Source organism: Talpa europaea, assembly GCF_964194135.1.
Source record: "Talpa europaea genome assembly, chromosome: 1".
NCBI lineage: Eukaryota > Metazoa > Chordata > Mammalia > Eulipotyphla > Talpidae > Talpa > Talpa europaea.
In genome coordinates, this window is record NC_140073.1 from 147,480,902 (window position 1) to 147,503,583 (window position 22,682).

Consider the following 22,682-nt stretch of genomic DNA (forward strand, 5'->3'; position numbering starts at 1 on the left):
AAATGGACGTGTTGAACTAGAAAGCTGTATGGTCCTGACATTAACATCATATGAATTACAACTGCTCCAGACACTTAAGAGAAAAGCTGCCTCTCCCTCCCAATCATCCACGTACATAAGACATTCCCAATATTGTCTACTGTAAATACCCTAAAAGACGGAATCTTAAAGCTGGAGTTCAGTTGGAAGAGAGACGAGAAGGGCAACTTTTTCACTCATCTTATTTTGGCTTTTACCCGACATTATTAAGTTGAAAGGTACTTGAACGCTCAAAAACTACACTGGCGGCACCACAGAAACACTCGGCAAGAGAGAAAAGGGAACTACAAATTGCATACACATTTTATTCTTTCAATTGGTCAATCTGCTGGGGGAGGGGCATTTCCTTCTGATTTTGTAATAAAATTCATTTCCTGATTTAGGCCTTTTATGTCAGCTTTTCAACTCAAAGCAAATGTTTGTGAACATGTTCAAAGACAAAGAAGTTAAGTTTAATGCAGAACAGTCCACAGGCCCTCAACCAGGGCGGCATCTAGTGGGCACAGTCACAACCAAAAGAAGACTGAAAATGCCAACCTAGTAAATTTGGTTATGAAATTCAGAGTGAATCTCAACACGTGATACGAAACGATGATGTATGTTGTCATCTGTCAGTCTAGTTTTTTTTTTCAGTCCTTCATGGTTTTCTGATTAAAAACATAAATCTTCAATATTCCTTTACCACCCTTTGTACAATCTCAAGTAACAAAGTTCTTCTTCAAAAAACCTGGGAAGTTTTTTGAGCTAATTTTGTAAATTCAGCAGATTTTGTAAATTGTACAATTGTACAGATATTTGTAAATTTTGTAAATCGAGCAGATTTTGTAAATTCAAATAAGGAATCAAAGATTAAACCATTTAGACTCAAAATAAACTATCAGCTGAACAGAAAAAAGGATGTAAAACATACCAGAGCAAAGGTGAGCGCTTCAGTGAACCCAGCGGCTGCCATGTCATGTCTCAGAAGTTCTGTGAGCTTATTAAGAGGAAACTGAAAAAAAAAAAAAAAAAAAAATTTACATTATTTCACTTCAATAAAATTACTCATTTCAAAGGAAAAAAGATTTACACAAAACCTATCGTGAAAAGGAAAAGTCTTCCATGCCCGTTAATGCACTGCTTATAAGCCACCTCCCCCTCCACGCACCCTGCCTCACTGCCCCAGGACTCCCACCCAAATAGAGAAACCTCCCCCCCACAGTTTCTGCCTCCAGGCCCAGGTGGGGAAAATAAATTCCAAGTTAGAGAAACAAGGGCTCCAAACTTGAAGCCCGTCTTTCTTGAAAGAAGGCGTCCTCACAGCTTTTCCACTTACGCTAATCCTCTGGGCATCTGTTTTATATCCTCTCCGTAGCAAGCGCTCTCTCATAGCAGAGCATGTCCAAATACTGCTTAATTCCTATGTTCTGTTTTTCTCGAAGCCTTCCTGGCATTCAATAATCAGTTTCTAACAATAAGGAGTGTTTATTTAGGGGTGCAATCTTACTTGATTAGCTATGGTGTATGTTTTCGGGAGAGTCATCTGAATGTTGTTATATCCATAAGCAATAGCTGCATCTTCCACGATATCACAGGAGTGGATAACGTCAGCTCTGGTCGGAGGGACTTCAATCTCAATCTGATTCCCATCACCTATCACTTCTGACTTTAAATACATTCTGGTCAGAAGCTTGGCAATATTTTCTGGTGTTTCTCTGAAACGGGAATGTACAAATCATAAATGTCACTGGACTATTTAAAATATGTTTATATTTTGCTTTTAAATACGCTACTTCCTAAAATAATTCACCTTTGTGAATTTCATTAGACACCAGACATTGTAACTGATGTTCTAACATGACACTTAACTTACTCTGAAGAGAGCAAATCCCTCTCCAAACATTCTTTCAGGTAAAATTAAATAGTTCTATGTGCATTTCATTCTTGAATTCTCTCCAACACAAATAAATGAAGTTTTCATAGCATACCTGATGCCAACTTTTTTGTTAATTAGATCAGCTCTCACCACCTCCTTTCGGTAAGTCAGTTCCTTAAAGAAGAAGAGTTTGAAAGTTTAAATCATTCCCTTTTAAGATACAGCACTAGGTTCTTTTCAACTGGTTGCTGCAGTTTCATTACCCTCCAAAGAAAATGTCATTAGGACCTGACTTTGAAAATAAACTTGGTATTTCAACACATTATTATGGAGTATATTTGCTATACTAGAGTCATATATGAACATTCTACTTGCTAGACAATTGGAATTTCTCAGAAATAGTATAAATTGGTGAACATTTTTCTCTTTTAGATGGTCAAACACTGGCACATTACATCATTTCTAAATGCTAATAAATCCTACAAAGGATTTCCACATCATTTCATACAAGCTCTGACCAAGACAGCGTGACTCAAGTTCACAATGCTCTATCCATCACACTAAGTCTAAGAGCATTGTGACGACGACATTCCTTTCTCATTTTCTAGGTGGAAAAGGCCACCGTGCCCCCAGTCCTAACTATCAATCTGCTCTAGGAGACAAGAAGCCTTAGAGCATCTCGTGAATTAGTCCTCACGCTCCTTCAGACAGTACATAACTGTCGTTTCAGCAGGAGCAAACACGCATAAAATCTAGGCTTTTCAGCACCTCTGGACATATATCTATGATTATATCTTATCACTAAATTACTCTCAAATATGTAACTGCTACTGACAAACAGGTTATGAATCTAAAAACCTATTTGAACTCAAGTAAGGACAAGGGTCCAGAGCCTTGCTATTCAAAATGTGGTTCTCAGTAGAAGCATCATCCTCACATAAGGGGAGGTTAGAAAGGCACTGTCGGGCCTTTACAGCTAGTGGCAGTTACACCAGACTTACTGAATCTGAAACAAGTAATCAAGTATGAACCAGATTCCCTGGAGATGACTGTACACTAGAGTTCAAGAAGCACTGGACTAGAGGCTGATGGCTACAGTGGTAATAATCTTTACCAGTTAGTAAATCTTTTTTTTTTTTTTTTTAAATAGAGGCATGTTTATTTATTTATTTGTTTGTTTGTTTGTTTGTTTGTTTGGTTTTTGTTTATACATGCACTGGGTACAGTCAGAAGGGCTGGAGGGTGAGAGAATTCACCAGAGCCAGAGCGGGGAGCAGAGCAGGCAGAAGGACCGAAGTACACTGCTGAGGGGAGTAGCGGGCGGCAGGAGAGGTCTGCGCGCCATGTGGGACCCTCCTCCGGTGGCCGGGGAGCAGCCGGGGATCGAACCATCGCCGCAGAGGCTGCAGGCAGCTTCGCAACCCAGCGCTCAACCGCTGCGCCACCGGGGAGGCCCCCAGTTAGTAAATCTTTACTAAACAATCTGAGATACTCTTTTAAGGTTAACACTCACAATAGATACTATTAGCATTATTTTACAGATAAGGAGTCTGAGTTTTAGACTAATAACACAGATCACGAAGAGTAAGCTGTTGAGCCCTCTATTGTTCTATTCCTCATGTTTAGAAAATGCTTGCCAAATAAGCACATACAGTTAATGAGTGCAATCACACATTCATGTAGCGATGAATGAACAAAAAATTTAGGCAGCCTAATTCCTAACACCACTATCCATTAATATCTCTGACTAACTACCACTCACTACCTCCTCTAGTTCTCTTATTTCAAACTCTATTCTTTTATATGATTTAACAGGAAAAAAAACTTTCAAAATGCTTGAAATAACATGCTGTTTCAAGTGAGGAAGAAACCACTTTTCCCCAGAGGGTCCTTTTTTGTTGTTGTTGTTGTTGTTTTCTAAAGATTTTATTAATTTATGCAGACAAGAACTGGGGTCTAGGCCAGAGGTGCGGGGTGTGAGAAGATTCACCAGAGACAGAGTGGGAGCAGAACAGGCAGACTGACTGAAATACACAGCTGAGGGGAGCAGAGGGCGAGATAGGAGAGGTCTGCTGCGCCATGTGCCTTAGCTCCCTGGCAGGGCCTCAAACTCATGCCACAGTAACTGGTGATAGCTTGATAGCGCTGAGACTTTAACCCCTGTGCCAACAGGGAGGTCCTGGTTTTCTGTTTTTTTCGTTTTTTTTTTTTTTTTACCAAAATACTATGTTTTGGCAATAATTATGATATGCTAAATTAATCCTGTTAACACATTTGTAATTATTTGTTAATTACAATAATGACCTTCAGCAACTATTAATTCAAAACTGAACAAGCCAGCTAGGTTTGGAGGGATGATAAAATTTTAGTCTTTCCAAAGATGAGATTATAACAAATTACCACAAGAAAAAGATAGAGGACGCAAGGTCACATACTAATTTAGTGTGATGGAGCACGTGGGCACGAAGTTGGACTGTTTGGGCTTTAATCCGAGTTCCACTCCTTAATAGTAACAGGTATCTAAATATTGAAGATTATAGATATTTATATCTATTTCTCCAAAAGGGCATAATAACAGCACTGGGCCTCCTGGTGGCACAGGCCGTTGAGCGCAGCGCTGTGAAGCTGTCCGCAGCCTCTGCAGTGCCGGTTCCATCTCCGCGAGCTGAGGAGAAACCCACATGGCGAGCAGACCTCTCTTGTCTCGCCAGCTGCTCCCCTCAGCAGTATATTTCGGTTAGTCTGCCTGTTCTGGTCCCCACTCTGTCTCTGGTGAATCCTCTCACCCTCCCGCACATCTGGCTTGTACCCCGGTTCTTGTATAAATAAATAAATCTTAAAAAAAAAATAACAGCACTCGCCCTCACAGGTTAATGTGAAGATTAAATTCACGTAAGGCACACAGCATAGTGCCTGGTGTGGGCAGATGAACAGTTAAGATAGACCACAAGCACCCTACAAAGATCATCATCGAATCACTTCTTAAATACTTACTGGGAAGGTATGTGATTTTCCATTAGGGAAAACTACTTCAGTTGCTTCAACCCTGAAAAAAAGTTAGAAAAAAATAAATAAATAAAAAGAAATTGGGCTAGAAATTCTAGAAATGCATATGGCAAGCAAATCTTTCACTTGATCTACAACTGTCACCTCAACACATTCAATATATTCACATTCCGACACTGCTGTCTGGATTAATCCTCCTAAATACAAGTTACTATCTCATCTCCAATGGAATATGGCCCCTCCTCTCTTCAGACATCCACCACTTGATACATTTATTTCCCAGAACCGCAAGCATGAGTCCTCACTGAGTCCAGTATTGATATACACACTCCAGGTTTTACCAGTGTGGTGTTACACTGGAAATGACTATGTTAACTGATTAACACAATCACTAACATGCAAATTAATTTTTAAAAATGGGTATTACCTATACAATGCCATGCTTTCTACAGTTACGTATTTATTTTTGAATTATTAACACTCTAAACTATGATGATGGTACAAGATAAGGGTCATAGATTAACTAAACTTAATACATACTTTAGAAACACTATAATAATCTTATAGATATATATGGCATAAATGCCTTGCTCTCATATACACTTCTCTACCTTTGTTTAGCTGTTCCTTTTGTGTTCCTCCATGTTTACATTATTAAATTCAACGATCCTTAAACACAGCTTAAATTTCACTGCCTCCATGAGGTTTAACCAGATGCCTCAGCCAGCAGTAACTTGCCCTTATAAAAGCCAAAACATTACTGAGACTTTTTAAAATACTTAACACTTTTTTATTTTATATATTATTTATGCATATGTCTTAGTTCCTTGAAGAGATTATATGTTCTAATTACAGGAACCACATTTTGCTCTATATTTAGGCTTCAGTGCTTTGCCATCAATAATGTTGCCAAATGAACTTACGTAAATGGATTCTCACAATATTCACTGAACATGGTGACGATAATATCAAGAACTATTTTTGCCTGCAAAGGGAAAAAAATGACAATCTATAAATATACTCTCTCTTCATTCAGCTAGAAATGAATTAATATTTAATATAATTCAGTCCCCAAACATCTAAAAATGGGGCTTTATATTACATTCTAAAAAAAGAAGTGGAATAAAAACTTATGTTAGAGTAGGCCTATCCTTATCTTCAGATGTTCTGCATTTACACGGTTCTCTAAGAGTTACAATCCATGACTGAGACAAATCATTTACTTCCCTTACTCTCTCCCGTGCATTCACCGGTTTCAAGAGAGACAAATGGCTAACCATAGGGGTAAGCCTTATCAGTCTCCTAAGGGTAGAATGCCAGATGCCTGACTCCTTTCTCAATTACTTATTAGCAATCTGATTTGAGGCCAGCTACTTACTATCTTTGTACCTTAGTTTCTTCATCTGTTAAATGGAGATAATAAAAAGTTCCTACCACATTTGATTATTATAGGGCTAAATGTATTGTGTGAGATACACACACACACGATGCTTGACATACAGTGAGTCATAAATTTGTTAAATCTTTAATTAAAAAATATGCTTAGAGGGCCTCCCCGGTGGCGCAGCAGTTGAGCGCTGGGTTGCGAAACTGCGCGCGGCCTCTGCGGCGCCGGTTCGATCCCCGGCTGCTCCCCGGCCACCAGAGGAGGGTCCCACATGGCGCGCAGACCTCTCCTGCCGCCCGCTGCTCCCCTCAGCAGTGTACTTCGGTCCTTCTGCCTGCTCTGCTCCCCGCTCTGGCTCTGGTGAATTCTCTCACCCTCCCGCGCTTCTGACTGTACCCAGTGCTTGTATAAACAAAACAAACAAACAAACCAGCAAACAAATAAATAAAGCACGCCTCTATAAAAAAAAAAAAAAAAAAAAATATGCTTAGAAAAAAATACAGTAAACTGTACATACATACTTTACTCATATATAAGCTTCATAAAAGATAACTCAAAATCTGTTAATGTACACATTTAAAAAATCATTTTCAATAGTAAAAGCTGTATTACCCTGACAATATTTCTGAAAGTAAACATGATACCTAAAGTTACTGACAATAAAAGTTACTACACGAAGCAGTTCACAACGGTCTTCAAAGGTGGAAGAAGGGCTCCAGCCTTCCCCTGTGACGCTTACTTTCTGAATTGGCTGCACTGCCACCTCACTCTGACTTACTAAACATGTGTAAAGAAATCACATACTGTAGAAAAAAACTTTCAGGGGCCTCCCCGGTGGCGCAGCGGTTGAGCGCTGGGTTGCGAAGCTGCCCGCAGCCTCTGCAGCATCGGTTCGATCCCCAGCTGCTCCCCAGGCACCGGAGGAGGGTCCCACATGGCGCGCAGACCTCTCCTGCGGCCCGCTGCTCCCTTCAGCAGTGTACTTCGGTCCTTCTGCCTGTTCTGCTCCCCGCTCTGGCTCTGGTGAATTCTCTCACCCTCCCGCGCTTCTGACTGTACCCAGTGCTTGTATAAATAAAAATAAATCTTAAAAAAAAAAAAAAAACTTTCACAGCAATCCAATCCAACACATAGTAACTAAAAGAGTGAACACCTACTACTTTCCGTAATCCAGATATCTTTGTGTGCTTAAACCCTTTATCAACATGCTAAAACTTCTTTATCGCCAGTTTGAAAAGTTTTTTATGAAGTACACAAAATTACGTAGTCAGCATTTAAATTAAGCCAACTAAGAAACAATTCACATGGATCACAATCAAATTCTTACCCCACTGTTTTATAGTGATGTATATGGCTAAATGCCCCAGTATAAGTTCCTTGAAGTCAAGAAACAACAAGTGACTCATTATTAAATTCATGGCAATGGAGAGACAGTAGGTCCTTGTTAAACATTTGTTGAATGAAAGCACCATAGCCAAAATATAAAATATAGTTTCTAATTTTCTATTATTTCTAAAATATGTGCCACCTACAAAATAAGCATATTTTATTATTTAGCCATATAGTCTTAGTCCAGAAGTGAAATCTATCTTATCTGAGAGTGCAAAAACAAGAGTTTTATTTACCTTGTTAAAGTCAGTTCCTGTGCATTCAATAAATATATTTCTAGTATTTACTGTTATTTTGGAGTGATTTCCTGTAATGAACACAAAACAAAAACAAAATAATCAGTGTCAAAAAACATGGTTGCAAAAAAACCAAAAAACAAAAAACAAAAAAACATGGTTGCACTAAAAGACTCTACAAGTAGAAGCTACATTTTAATTTGGAACACAATTCAGGGGACTCCCTGGTGGCCTAGGGGTTAAGTCTCAGCACTGTAACCACAACGGCCTGAGTTCGATCCTCAGCACACTAACCCACATATGGCACAGCAGACCTCTCCTGTCTCGCCCATTGCTTCCCCTCAGTAGTGTATTTCAGAAAATCCACCTGTTCTTCTCCCTAGTCTTTCTCTGGTGGGGATATCTCCCCACCCCCACCCATACTGCTGGCCTACACCCCAGTTCTTCTACACACACACACACACACACACACAGAGCATTAGAACACAACCAACACCACAGAGGTGTCACCATAGCAAGGTGGAGACGAAAGAAAATAAAAGCAAGTGCTTACTGAAAGCACTCGATGTGTCAGGTCCCATGCCAAGCATACAACAGAGGCTGTCTGATCGTACCTTCACAACCCAGGGACAGAGTTGCAGGTGGGACCAACACTCAGATATTAAGTTGCCTGAGCTGCTAAGGATAAGATTTGGGTCTGGGTCTCACTAATTCTGACCCATGTTCTTAACCACTTAAACTACTACAGTCTAAGATCTCCAGGAGGAAAAGATTCTCTTACCAATATGTTCAAGTTGCCTCTTCAAAAGAGTCCCCAGAAATGAGTTATGAGGGTAAAATTCAATTTAAAAATTTTAGTTTAACCATAAAACAGCAGGCAAGACAGAATTTGACTGAGTTTAGCCCAGTGAATGACCTGCTAAAATCAAAACATCAATCCCCTTGCAAGGACTACAACAATCTAGAGACTAAAATCAGAAAATATTATATATTTATAATTTATATATAAATCACCAGTAAAGGGCCTCCCTGGTGGTGCAGGGGTTAAAGTCTCAGTGCTATCAAGCTGTTCGTAGCCATTGCAGCATGAGTGCAATCCCCGGTGCAGCAGACCTCTCCTGTCTCACCCGCTGCTCCCCTCAGCAGTGTATTTCAGTAGATCTGCCTGTTCTGCTCCCCACTCTGCCTTTGTGAATTCTCTCACCCCCCCGCGTCCCCCCCCATCACTGGCAAATCAGTCCATTGACAACAGCTACTTTTTCTTGAAGATATCCAGAAAAATACTTCTATTATTGATATTTGTTACATACTAAGTTACCACTGAATTCAGTTTCACTGCGAGAAAGGTAGACTATGTCACCTATGGCCTGTACCCAAGTTCTTGTATGCATAAATAAAAAAAAAATAAAAAAAAAAAAAACCAGTAAAATGCTGAATAAATGAATGAAAAGAACCATTACAATAAAATCTTTAAGTTCTAAGAATCTCCAATTAAGGGTTATTTGATTTGATTTAGTCAAATATATTGAGAGTTCTAATTATAATAAGAAACAGTAAGAAAAAAATCTGTGATGTTTAATAACTCACCATTAATAATAGGCGGCATTGAAAGGACGACACCATTGCTATCATAGATAACTGGGTACAGAGGTTTATTTTCAATGATATGTAAATAATGCTTAAGGTGGTTGTCAGTCTGAAAAAAAGTCAAACCAAATTAGTTTTTTCTTTCTATCACTGTAATTAAACTATTTATTAGTATAAAAAAGGGCAAAGTCAGGAAAACAATAAACAGCCCCAAATTATAGAACATTCCACATTTATAAGATTTTCTAATATAAATCAGTATCTCAATATCCTCATACAGCCTTATCTCCTACTGGGAAGAAACAAAAATACAACTGAGTTTTTCAAAAGTGAAGAGATTTGCAATGGCAAACCGAATCATCTCAAACAAAACATTAACCATCACAAAATTATTCATATAAATCAGAAGAAATCACTGGCAAATCAGGCCATGGACAACAGCTGCTTTTTCTTGAAGATATCCAGAAAAATATTTCTATTATTGATATTTGTTACATACTAAGTGACCACTGAATTCAGTTTCACTGCAAGAAAGGTAGACTATGTCATGTTTCCCACAAAAAGAAAAATAGCTAAGTTTTATTTCTTTTTTACTTGTGTGAGTTTTAATTATACTCATATAAGAATATTTTACATTATGTTCTACATCAATGATTCTCAATCTAAGCCATCTGTTAAAATTATTAAGAGAGATTACAGCAATTCAGGACACAGAAACACTCACTCAAAAAAAAAACCCTGCACTCCTGTTTATTGCAGCACTATTTACAATAGTCAAGATATGAAAATAACCTAAATGCCCAAAAACAGATGAATCATGGTTCAAGAAGATGTGGTATGGAAACACAATGGAATACTACTTGGCCATCAAAAAGATAAACTCATGCCATCTGTGGCAATACGGATGGAAATGAAAGGGATTAAGCTAAGGGAAATAAACAGAAGGAAAAAGAAATAGTGAATGGTTTCATTATATGCAGAATACAGAGAAATCAAACAAAGAGTTAGGAAAAAAGACAAAACTTGCAAACTGACCTTACACCTGAGGCATGGGGGTGGGGAAGAGAGGGATCAAAACAGGAGAGGGATGAGCACAGGGGTCTATGGTGATAGATCATAGGGGTTATGGTAGTGGAAGAACTAGGAGGGTTATACATGAGGGGAAAAATCAAATACTGTCCAAAAATTAACAATGATGTGAGAAAAAATAGAGCAATTTTTTTTTATTAATTTATCAAGGAGGTTAAAAAGGTAAAGAAATATGCCCAAGCTCCACATTAGATCAATAAATCAGCATCTCCAGACTGGAGCCAGACTCTGCTTAGCAAGTTTATAAAAAGCACTCAATACATTTCTCTAATTTCAAGACTTGATTCTGAAGGAATTTAATGATTTATGTAGAGCTACTGCATAATATAAAGAGATATTGTACCTTGTATATGTTCATCAGTTCACAGGCTGTATACTCCTTGGTCTTATTTAGAGGCTTAAATTTGATATCTGAAGGTCGCTTTGCAGTATAGGTAAATGGGCCTGATAAAGAGTCCAAATCATGGGTACCAATAGCAACTAGTGCTCTTTTCCTAAATGTTGAGAGAGAAAGACATAGAAAAGGAGATTTGAATATTCCAAAGCAAAAACTATTAAGATAACAGACCACCTGTTTCCAAAAATTATTTTAGACACTTCCCTAAAATAGCCTATTGCCGTAGGGCAACTTTACAGAGTGTAATGAATTTTCACAACCATTAAAATTAATGGGATAGTATAAGGCTTACATAAATTCCTTGCTACTATGTTTTCTCCAGTACTCTAGGACATTTTCAAAGACAATGTTTACCTTCTTTTAACCTATTTCTTCCTAATGTACCCTAGTAAATACTTTATTACATTAGAATAAGCTACCAAATTACTGTATTTTTGGTTTCTTTATATTTTCTTAAATCTTCTGTCACACAGCTGTACTTTACCAGAGAAATCTTAATTTTAAGAACCATGAATTACATTTAAAATTTAATGTTTAAGTAAAATTCAAAAGTTATTAATTTCTCTTATAGAATTTATCTGTAAAGATTTAAGGTACTTTTAAGAACATACAGAAATTTATAAACTAGGAGAGAAAGAAACAGAAGTAGGAATGTAAAACAGAGTCAGAAATGTTAACACTATATTGAAATCTCAAGGCCTGCAATCTTAGCATAGAGGGTCACAAATTTGACTCCCACAGTTCCAAAAGACAATTCAAATGAGAAATTTGGACAGAATTTATGGAGCTATGATTCCTTAAAATTGGTTTTAGAGGGCCTCCCCGGCGGCACAGCGGTTGAGCACTGGGTTGCCAAGCTGCCCGCAGCCTCTTCAGCGCCAGTTCAATCCCCGGCTGCTCCACAGCCACAGGAGGAGGGTTCCACATGGCGCGCAGACCTCTCCTGCCGCCCGCTGCTCCCCTCAGCAGTGTACTTCGGTCCTTCTGCCTGCTCTGCTCCCCGCTCTGGCTCTGGTGAATTCTCTCACCCTCCCGCACCTCTGACTGTACCCAATGTTTGTATAAATAAATAAATAGAATAAAATAAATCTTATAAAAAAAGATTTATTAAAAAAATTGGTTTTAGATGTAAATGCACATGTATTTGAGCATTTATGTCTAACCTCATATACATGAAGATGAAACATACTGGCAAGTCTGTAAGAAGTGATCTATGAAACTGTTTTTAAAATTTGTAGGAAAAAAATTTTGGGTCAACTTCCAAGACCAGAGACTAGAACTTTAATGACAGGGTTGAACTGAAAAGAATTATTGACAAGCAAAAAGGAGGTGCTACTTTGCTCAATGAGTAATATACTATTGGAAAACAATAACCCCAAAGGTTGAAATAAATACGGTTCAATAAGTTCAGATGAATTAACTGGCAAATCCATGGGTAAGAAAGTCTGTGTTTTCTCAGCTATTAATACTGGTTCCTGAATCCTGCAGCCATATTTCAAAATTACACTAAAATGTCGACTTCGAATCAATCACAGAAAAAGTAAATTCCAGGGCCTCCCTGGTGGTGCAAGAGATAAAGTCTCAGTACTATCAAGCTATCACTGCAGCAGACCTTTCCTGTCTTGCCTGCTGCTCCCCTCAGCAGCAGGCGAGTGTATCTCAGTAGATCCACGTGTTCTGCTCCCCATTCTGTTTCTGGTGAATCCTTTCACCAACTACACCTCTGGCCTACACCACAGTTCTTATATTCACAAATATATAAACCTTTAAAAATATAAATTACAGATGAATCCAAGAGCTACACATTTTGAAAACTAAAAAAATACATATACACACAAAAGAAGCCATAAAAATTATATTAAGAAAAGCTAGGCAAACAATGCTTAAAACTGTGGCATAAACACCCCTTCTTACACCAGACACAAAACATAGAAGTTTTATAGGAAGATAGCAAACTTGACAATATTCCAACCTTATGTCTAAAAGACCCCAAAAGTCAAGTACATTTGTTGACAACATTTCAGATACATAAAGATATGAAAACTAAAAATAGCTAGGAATGAAGACTTTATACATCATCCTAAATGTTCAAAATCAATGCAAAATGTTCAAAATCTTATTGTGAAAAAGCAGCGGGTGAAAACTGAAAGAACTGAACAGAAAATGTAGCTGCTGCCAGCTTCTAAGGTCTTATCTAGCCAAGTATTTCAAGTCTGAGTGTAAGTCTTCAAGAATGTTTTCCTGCAGGAACAAAACCAGTCCTAGAGAAAGAGAACATAACTGAGAGCCTCTTCCATAATATTCAATCAAGCAGCAGCAGACATGAGAAGAAAACAGGGAAACATATTTCATACTCCACACAAAATCAGTCCACAAAAACTAATGTTAAGATGACACAGATTTTTTTGTTCTTTTTTTTTTTGCATAGAAGAACTGGGGTATAGGCCAGAGGTGCAAGGGGTGAAAGGATTCACCAGAGAAAGAGCGGGGAGCAGAACAGGTGGATTTACTGAAATAGGAGCAGTGGGTAAAACAGGAGAGGTTTGCTGTGCCATATGTAGGTTAGCTGCATGGCTAGGGAGGGAACTCTGGCAAGTTATTGATTGCACTGAGACTTAACCCTGCAGGCCAGCAGGAAGGCCCCAAAATGACAGATTTTCAATTTGTAAGCTGTGGCTGAAAACAAGGACTGTTACAGATGGTGTCCCTTAGATAGCCCCAGGGAAAATGCAAAAATGTACTGCATCTTGGGGTGCAGCGACTGATAAGAAATGTAAGGGACTGCAGAAGGAGCTGAGAATTATTCAGTGTTCCAGATTCAGCGTTTGAGGATTCAGTGTTCTGGATTCAGTGTTTTCAAGGTCAGGGATTTTAGCTCCCACCGCAGTGATTTTCCAGAAAGCTGTTGTAGGCCTCTCAAGGTGGAGGCCTCCAGCAGCCAACATCAGAGAACAAAAGTTCAGAGGTATTACCAGTAGCCAAGAGATTAAAACTATTCCCAGTTTTGCTGCTGTTACAGCCTGTAAAGGAAAGACCTGGAGCCAGGCGCCTCACTGAGATGGGTGAGTGTGGCCGTTTGTCAGGTCATTCAGCACAGATGCTATTTTGAGTGCCACCTGTCTGGTGCTGCGCTGGGGCATCGCGGCAGCTCCAGGAGCATCTCCTGTTATGTCTTTTGCTGTCTCGTGAGTTGGAATTTGCCCTATAGTCTGGCTGCTGCGTGTTCCAGATCAGCATTGGCAGGAAGATGCCTTCTTGGGCACATGGCCTATTATTTGGGAGAGGAGCTCTGCATCCTCAGTGGCAGGAAGATGCCACCTTAGCTGCTTTTTGTTTAGGACTTAAAAACACTGGACACTGCTTTGGGTGAGGTGAATGGCCATTTTTGGCTTCGGTAACTTTTTGTTTTTCCCTGGTTTGTTAAATAAATCCCACTGCATTGTTCTCTGAGCCTGAGCAGTCTTGCAATTGTGCATACAGGTGAAGAACTCAGACAGAGACCGGTAAACTCTTTGGGTAGTGTCCTTGCCCTGTTTTAGTACCCCTTGCTGCCCTGTATCAAAGTCACCAAAGATTTTAAACCAGCAAAGCTGTTACTAGGAAAAAAGCCCAAGAATTATGGAGAAAATATACACATAATAAATAGATGAGAAAATAATAGCAGAAAAAGAGAAACTTTAAAAAGGAGACAAATGGATTCTAGAGATGAAATATAAAAGAACTGAAATAAAAATTTCACAGGACATTGCCAGCCAAGATGGAATAACAGAGATGGAATTCACCCTCTTGCCTAAAACAACCACAAAAAGGGGCTAAATATACATAAAAGAATAGTTGTCATAGCAAAAGTCAGAGGGGATCCATTGGACTATGGTGGATTACTGGTACTGTGGTGGTGGGTGTAACATACATTTGAACAGGTATGAACTTGTACTCAATAGTCTCCCATTCTCCATCCTACACTATTTATAAGCAGTAACAAATAAAGGTTTGGTAAATTTAAACTCTTGTTGCTTATATATAGGGAACACTTTGAAAAAAATCTAGAAGAAGGGAGGGTAAAAGAAAGAAAAGGAGGAGAGAAGAAAGAAGGAGAGAGAAAGGGACAGGATGGAGAGAAGGGAGAAAAGGCAAGGAAGAAAGATGACATAACCACAAACCTGCAAATGTTCTGATGTAATTTCTCTTGCAGTTCAATGAAGCTGTCATATCGATCTTTAGTAAATTTTATATTTCGAAGAACTGCTGCGACAGCATAAGGGCGTATTTTAGCTGTCTGAAATTCATTACATCATTAGAGATGGAAAATATCAAGCCTTTTTTCAAAATAACATCTCATAATAGAAACTTATACTCTTGATATTGTCATAATTTTCATTCAAACAAGTTTATTTCATTCAATCAACATGTAATAAAATATAGTGGTGATGAGAGACAAAGTCACCGTCCTTAAGAAACTCAAATCTGATAAGGTTTCCAAAAATTTATTAAGTAATTGAAAAAGAAATTAAGCATTACATAGTTTGCTTAAAGTTGATATTTCTATCAAAGTCACCTATACCACAATTTAAATAATTGTATCTCTTCCAATATATTCACGGAAAAGAGATGCTTTGCTTGCTCTCATTTTTTGATAAAAATAAATGGATTTTTTTTAAAGAGCTACAGGCTACATATACTACACCTACTTTAGCAAATGATCGAAGAAAATTACATTTAGCAGGAGAGCGAACTCTGCTTCCACTCTCCTCTCCACCTTATAGATCCATATACCGAATAGACTTTTTTAAAAAAGGAAAAGTAAGAATTTATCCTTATTACCTCTTCTGTGATGATCAATTTCTGGATTTCTCCATTGGGCATTACCCGTTTATACACTGGAGCCTTTATCCTAAAATAGTATTAAGACAAGATTGCTCATTATTAGCCAAAAACATCTGGTAAGCTAATTACATTCTATTATTTGCAGAAAAAGTACAAAATGCACCATCCTAGTCCTCTAGGCCAATGGATTAAAGCTATAGCAAATCAAATTTTGGCTGAATATTAAAAAAAAACTTACTTTCCAACATTTTCAGTTGTCCAGAAATGGTGCAGGAAGCCCCGTGGAAATGAGTATCCCACCAGTGGGGTGTCAGCAGAGACTAAAAACCCCTTTAACTAAGCAACTATTTAGGAACATTTAAACATCAACTGAGGAAATAGATTAGATAATCTTCAGTTTTATTCCAACTCCGAAATTCTGAGTTTTTAAGAAAAACAGGCTTATTTAAAATACAGATGGCCAGGCCCCATCTGAACCTACACAATCAGATGTATAAGCAAAAGGCCAGGTAATGGTCCATTCTGCAGGCCCACTCCAGGTAATCTTTATCACTCAGAGAGAACTGGAACCTCTGTTTTGAGCACTTCTCCAACCTCAATGTGCTAACAATCAGCCAGGCAATTTGGTAACCACAAATTGTGATTCAATAGGTCCTGAGTGGAATCTTAAGATTCTACATGCCTAATAAGCGCCCAGGTGATACAGATGCTGCTGTGCCAGAGACCACACTTACAGCAAAGGCTGTAAGGAACTCTCCTAATCCTGTCTGATCATAAAAATCACATGAGGTGCCTATTAAAAGGAAAATTCTAATCAGGCAGGTTTGGGAAACACACTCTAAGGGATCATTCCTAACTCAAAAATATAAGCATCCAGTTGTTATGCAGAGAATAAACTGAGCCCCCAAATCTTAACCATCTTCACCAAATGCCTGTTCATGGCACTTTAACCAACACCCACGACTGATCGTAATTTCAGAGCCCATCAGCCAAAGGCTCTTGCTCTTCTGCAAAGGACCAGAGCATGTATCAAAACCAAAACATTTTTTTGATTGCTATTAATGTTCCTCTTCCTTTTCACTCTGTATTTTCATTGCTTTCTATAGTTATGAAGAGTCAGAAAAGGACTTAAAAATCTTCATTATAGATAAGGAGAGTAAAACTAACATCAGTTCACTTGCCCAAGAGCAGACAGCCATCAGAAGATCTTCAGTTTGCCAGTTAGGAAGCTCCACTCCCAAGCTGCCATAGAATTCTTATGGAGACAGCATATAAAATTTTGCCGCCTATACTTTTCCACCCAGCTTTTAACAAATCCAATATGTATCTCTTTCAATTGCGTTACTAAAGCAACTTACCTGAACCCACTAAAGAATTTAAGAAGCCATAAAAATTTATTATCATTCCAGTTTTAAAGTATGCTCCCCAAATGAAAGGCTCAATTTCAATACTCAAGCAAATTTTCAAGTGATGAAAATCTACATGAATCTCACCCTCCAGTCACCCATCTATGCAGACCTAAAGATGTGTACCTGTCCAATAAGTTTTTTCTAGAAATTTAAACAGGGCTGCTGATAATGACAAAGAAAAGATATCCAACTTAGCAAAGTATTTGATGAACATACTCCCTTACCTTTCTTTGAAGACTTGAAGTCCTCGAACCAATCCTTCCAGACACAGGAGATCATATCTATTGGCAGGGACATCAATTTTGTACAGAACAACATCAGAGGCCCCCTTTGCCTTTTCACCACCTTGTTCCTTACTTATGATTTCCTTCTCAGAAGTCTAAAACAAACCCAAAAATATCAAATAAAAATAAGTAAATCTGAATTCTATTTAAAAAGCAGTTGTCAGCCCTATAAAGGAGGATCACACTATGCATGTTCTTTTCTGTAATAAAACACAGGTATATTATATCTGCAATGAAAATATCAAATGTCATAATCACAGCTTACAGAAAATACTCCAACTTTTACTGAGTTCAGACATCCAGCAACCTTAGTCATTCCAGAACAGCACAAGCTACAGCCCACTGGCCAAATCATGCCTGCCATCTGTTTTTGTAAAGTTAGAGGCACACAGCCAGGGCCTATTCATCAACATATTATCCTCATTTACAGCTGCACTGTAACACAGACAACGGCCTACAAAGCCTAAGTTTGGCCCTTTAAAGAAAAAGTTAGCCCATCTTGATCTAAAAGAAAAGATTTCTAGTGGTGAACAGTGTAACACATACAGGTGTTGTTTCGTGAGGGTGCACGTTAAAATTCAGTGTTACTTCAATAAAAAGAAGTTTTTAAATAACTTTGGTCTTAAATGCTATGCTAAACAAGACTGATAGCTTTTTTTAAGATTTATTTATTTATGCATACAAGAGCTGGAATACAGGCCAGAGATGCAGGGGTGAGAGGATTCACCAGAGACAGAGTGGGGAACAAAACAGGCAGACCAACTGAAATACACTGCTGAGAGGAGCAGCGGTCAAGACAGGAGAGGTCTGCTTCACCACATGGGTCTCTCTCTGGCCAGCCGGGGATCGAACTCGTGCTGCAGAGGCTGTGGATTGCTTCACAGTGTGTTACTCAACCTCTTGCACCACCAGGGAGGCCCAAGACTGTAATAATTTTAATCCTGTTTAGTTCCTAACTAAAATAGCTATAATCCTGTTAGACGGTCTTTTGAAGAAATGAAGATAAAATACTCAAAATATAATCTAATACTTGAATAAAAATGCTTACTAATTCTTAAATGATCACTTTAGCATTTTAACTAATTCTTGATCTTTTTCATGTATTGTTACCAGGAAAAAAATGGTCTTATATTTTCAATATGCCATTAATTATTTTTATAATTTGTTTTCATAGTAAGAGTATACTATTTTCATAAATAGAAAGTTAAAACAGGGCCTCTCTGGTGGCACAGGGGTTAAGTCTTGGCACCATCACCCATTGCTATGGCCTGAGTTCAATCCCGAGGCAGGGAGCTACCTACATTATGGTGCAGCAGACCTCTCCTGTCTCACCTGCTGCTCCCCTTCGCAGTGTATTTCAGCAGATCTGCCTGTTCTGTTCCCCACTCTGTCTCTGGTGAATTCCCTGACCCCTTGCACCTCTGGCCTATACCCTAGTTCTTATATGCATAAAAAAAAAAGTTAAAACAGTCTTGTAAAGACCTATGTTAGGGGTCGGTGTGGAGAGAGAGAACACTACAGTACAGTGGAGGACTAAGGGTGCTCTGGGGGTGGGAGATCTATGGTGACCACACCCGAAGGGAGAAATCCTATGCTGTCAAAATATCAACAAGGATGTAAAACAATGGTTCTTCATTAAAAAAACAATAATAAAAAGGGGGAGGAGAAAGACCTATGTTATACAATACAATCAGCAAGATTTCTAATAGTTTTCTGGAGTAACTGGTTCTTTAACAAAAAGTTAACCTGATCATGAAAAAAAGAAAATGAAAACAACACCAAGAACACAGAGCAATAGCAACAACAAAGTATCAACAATGTGAAGTAAAGCCAGTCCACCAAATGGAAAAGACAACTTCTATTCTAAAATGAGTCTGAGAACTATATCCTGTGGGCATGCAAGCCTAGAAGTAACATGAGAGTAAGAGTGATAATAGAAAAACACACATTGGGAGGACCCACAGAAGCTGTGGGGTAAATTAGATGATAGACATAATGGGGAATAAACCAGAGGTAGGCAAGATACCGAGTAGCTAGAATGAGGGCAACTAAGGAGAAGAGGAAGAACCACCACTAGAAAAATAATTTTATGGCAAAATGCTTAGAGAATCTCAATCACCACATCATAGCAAAGAATACCAACAGATTTTCTTAAAGAAAAGAAAAAATTGTAATTAATGCTACCCATTCATTACACACAACCCCACTTAACCAGAACTCCCCTCTTTCAGCACCAATAACCTACTAAAGTAATTGATTCCTATCAAAATTTGTAATATTTGTTTTACTTGATGCCCTGCTCTGCTAAAACATGGCAGTTTAAATTACTGCCATAAAGAATTAGAGGCCACATGTGGGATGTGGGAAGCATGCAGGGAATTCACTTTGGGGCAGTAAGTACTACTGTCAGGTCACATTTGGGGAGCCTCAGAGATCTTTGCAAAAGCTGGGAGTAGGCTAGGCTGTGTGCCTGGGGCCCCAAGAAACACCTATTCCAAGCATCTCAACTTAGACATATTTTTAAATTAGGGGAAATTAATAAAAAGGGGAAGATGAAGAGGGTAAGGAAAAAGAAAAGAGCAGAAAGGGTTAAGAAAGGGGGACAGAGGGAGCTGGGGAGGAAGAGAGGGATATAAGAGAGAAGATGAAGAATTAGAATTTAAATAATTTTCAATGAAAGCAGTTGATAAAAATGCTGTTTTTTTAGTGAAGAAAGCTGAGTCACCTCATAGGGGGTGCTGAATTTCAGAAAGCGCTTATATAACCAGAGAAATGAAGTCATTTAAAAAAAAAAAAAAAAAAGAGGCCTGATTCCTTTCCAAAAGACACGGCAACTTAAATCTTCTCAATACATGCAAGGACTGTAGTTGAAGATTAGGTTTCTCAGAGCTGACAAAAATCCTATAGAAATCCACAGAAATATCTGAGCCACAAGGGATTTATAGGACTTACATAATCCAAACCCCTTATTTCACAGATGAAAAGGAGGCCCAGAGAAACTAATGTAAGAGGCCCAGAAATGCAAAGAAGTTGTCCATGGCTACATAGCTAGTAAATGTAGCTCAAACTTACTCAAATTTTTTTGATATAAAGTCCAATTGTTCTTTAATATCATACAGTTGCAAACATCTTGAAGTCTAATAAAGTTATTAATAGCAAACAACACAAACTACAGAAACCTCAGGGAACTTCTCAAGCATACAGATGCTCACTAATATTAAAAAAAGCTCTTCCTGGAACATTAGTAAAGAAGCCAGCAGGGAAAAAAGCAGAAGCAGGAAAAACAAGGCACGGTAACGTACATTTTTGTCTGTTCGAAGATTTCTTAACCTTACAACAGTATAAAGAAAACAATGACTAGATCAAGAAAATAAAAGGTTTAGGAAAAAATAACACTAATTGCCAGAGAAACATTGCCATTTTAGTTAGAAGTACAATGTCTTTAAAACATAATCATTTGTAGTATATATCTCAAAAGGTGATTTCTTAAAATATTTTAATGGTTTTACAATCAAGAGCAGGGAAATGCTTTATAATCATTTTTATAATCATTTTACAAGCTTATCATATACAGTAATGAGTGAAGAATGAATTAACACTGGCTAAACAGGCCAAAAGGCAGGATCCTGAAGGAGGGGGAGCTGGAGGCCAAGAAGACCTGGCGACTCCGGCTTAAAACAATCTTTCTACTGTTCCCCATGCCCTTTTCCATATGGCTATTCAGCAAAAAGGCACTTCATCATCAGGGAACTCCTCAGATAATGTGAGGTGACTGCATCCATGATAAAGCAAAAACCCCTTTTTAAGATTTTTAAGCAAAACACCAGAACCTCTTTTAACAGAGAACACAGAACCCACCATAGCCCTCAAAAGCTCTACAGTGAACCTCTGAAAAATGAGTTTATAGAGAGAATATGTGAAAAATAAATATCCAATACATACAATTTCATCAAGTTCCAGACCAAATTCAAAACATAGCTCATCAAATTCTTCGTCGGCTAGAAAAAAGAGAGGAGATTGTTCATTTTGATATGTTCAGCATAAATGAAAACAATATACAAATTTCATTTTCTCATGAACTGCCTTATACCAAGCATACTAAGCATCAGGCACCAGATAGAATCATTTAAAAACAAACCAAAAACACCATGACCAAAAAACATTGAGGAAAAAAACAAAACTATTGAAAGGCTGATTCATTTACACTAGTATCAACTACAGAGTTAGGTTACCTGCACTAGGAAGTTTGCATTTACTCAGAAGAAAAACTACCTATTAAGTAAGGATCGAATGACCAAATCCCAGGTCCAACACGATGGAATAAGGTTATGTAAGTCCTTTGCTTTAAATGTCTCTGAGGTGGCCTACCAGTTGGCCCTGGAGCCAGGCCAATCAGTTTGAATAATGGCCACCCCACTGACTAGTTCTGAGAACTTGGACCCAATGGAAACTTTCTGACCCATATGCCCCCTTCATAAAGTGGCATAGACTGAAATGCATTCCTACAGATAATGGATTTGGCACAGTGCCTCAAAACACAACAGGTATGCAATAATTAATAGTTCTGCTCCTTATTTTTATAGTATATTCTATGTTGCTTTGCTACCTGGGGCAATATCCTCAGGGTTTTCTAATTACCAGAAATTGAACACAAACCATTATTACTGGTATATTCTGTCTAAAAGCTGGTCTTAAGATTCCAGATACTGAGGAGGGAGAAAGGTTAAGGGCACAATGGACTATGGTGGGAAATTATAGGTGCCTTGTTGGTGGGTGTAGTGTGGTAACATACATCTGAAGGTGTGCCCCTACTGCCCTAAATTCATATACAATGTTGTAAACCAGTGTTACCTCATTTATAAAAAAAAGATTACTGATATACTCAACTTCAGTTCAATATTTATTGAGCACCTACTATATGCCACAGTTAACTAGATAAATAAAATATTACTTCCTACTCAGATGCATAAATACAGTTACACTAAGTGCCAGGCACAGAAACAGCACAGAGGAAATAATCCCCTCCATTCAGGGTCAGCTAAGATTTCACAGGAAGGATGAGTTCATTAGGCAGAGGCTGTGCAGGTGTGATGACCACAGCGAATTTGTCAAGTTTGATATGGATGAAGCATAACATTCATGGCAGGAAGAGATACAATGGAACAAGTAGAAAGACATGC

General features: G+C 38.3%; 1 protein-coding gene across 4 annotated transcripts in view; it reads right to left on the reverse strand.

Annotated features, from left to right (window-relative positions):
- The window catches only part of FARSB (phenylalanyl-tRNA synthetase subunit beta), a gene marked incomplete at both ends in the record, with an annotated part of 70,226 nt that overhangs the window by 42,546 nt on the left and 4,998 nt on the right, over nt 1-22,682 (reverse strand). For 2 of the 4 annotated variants that reach the window (XM_084242296.1, XM_084242294.1), the window contains 12 exons: nt 950-1,030; nt 1,526-1,733; nt 2,007-2,068; nt 4,889-4,940; nt 5,824-5,885; nt 7,913-7,983; nt 9,500-9,608; nt 10,932-11,082; nt 15,146-15,261; nt 15,807-15,876; nt 17,443-17,597; nt 21,445-21,500. In XM_084242296.1, the coding sequence (XP_084098422.1) occupies nt 950-1,030; nt 1,526-1,733; nt 2,007-2,068; nt 4,889-4,940; nt 5,824-5,885; nt 7,913-7,983; nt 9,500-9,608; nt 10,932-11,082; nt 15,146-15,261; nt 15,807-15,876; nt 17,443-17,597; nt 21,445-21,500 (1,193 nt within the window). The remainder of the gene's footprint in view (nt 1-949; nt 1,031-1,525; nt 1,734-2,006; nt 2,069-4,888; nt 4,941-5,823; nt 5,886-7,912; nt 7,984-9,499; nt 9,609-10,931; nt 11,083-15,145; nt 15,262-15,806; nt 15,877-17,442; nt 17,598-21,444; nt 21,501-22,682) is intronic. The other 2 variants (XM_084242295.1, XM_084242297.1) reach the window with 2 other exon arrangements.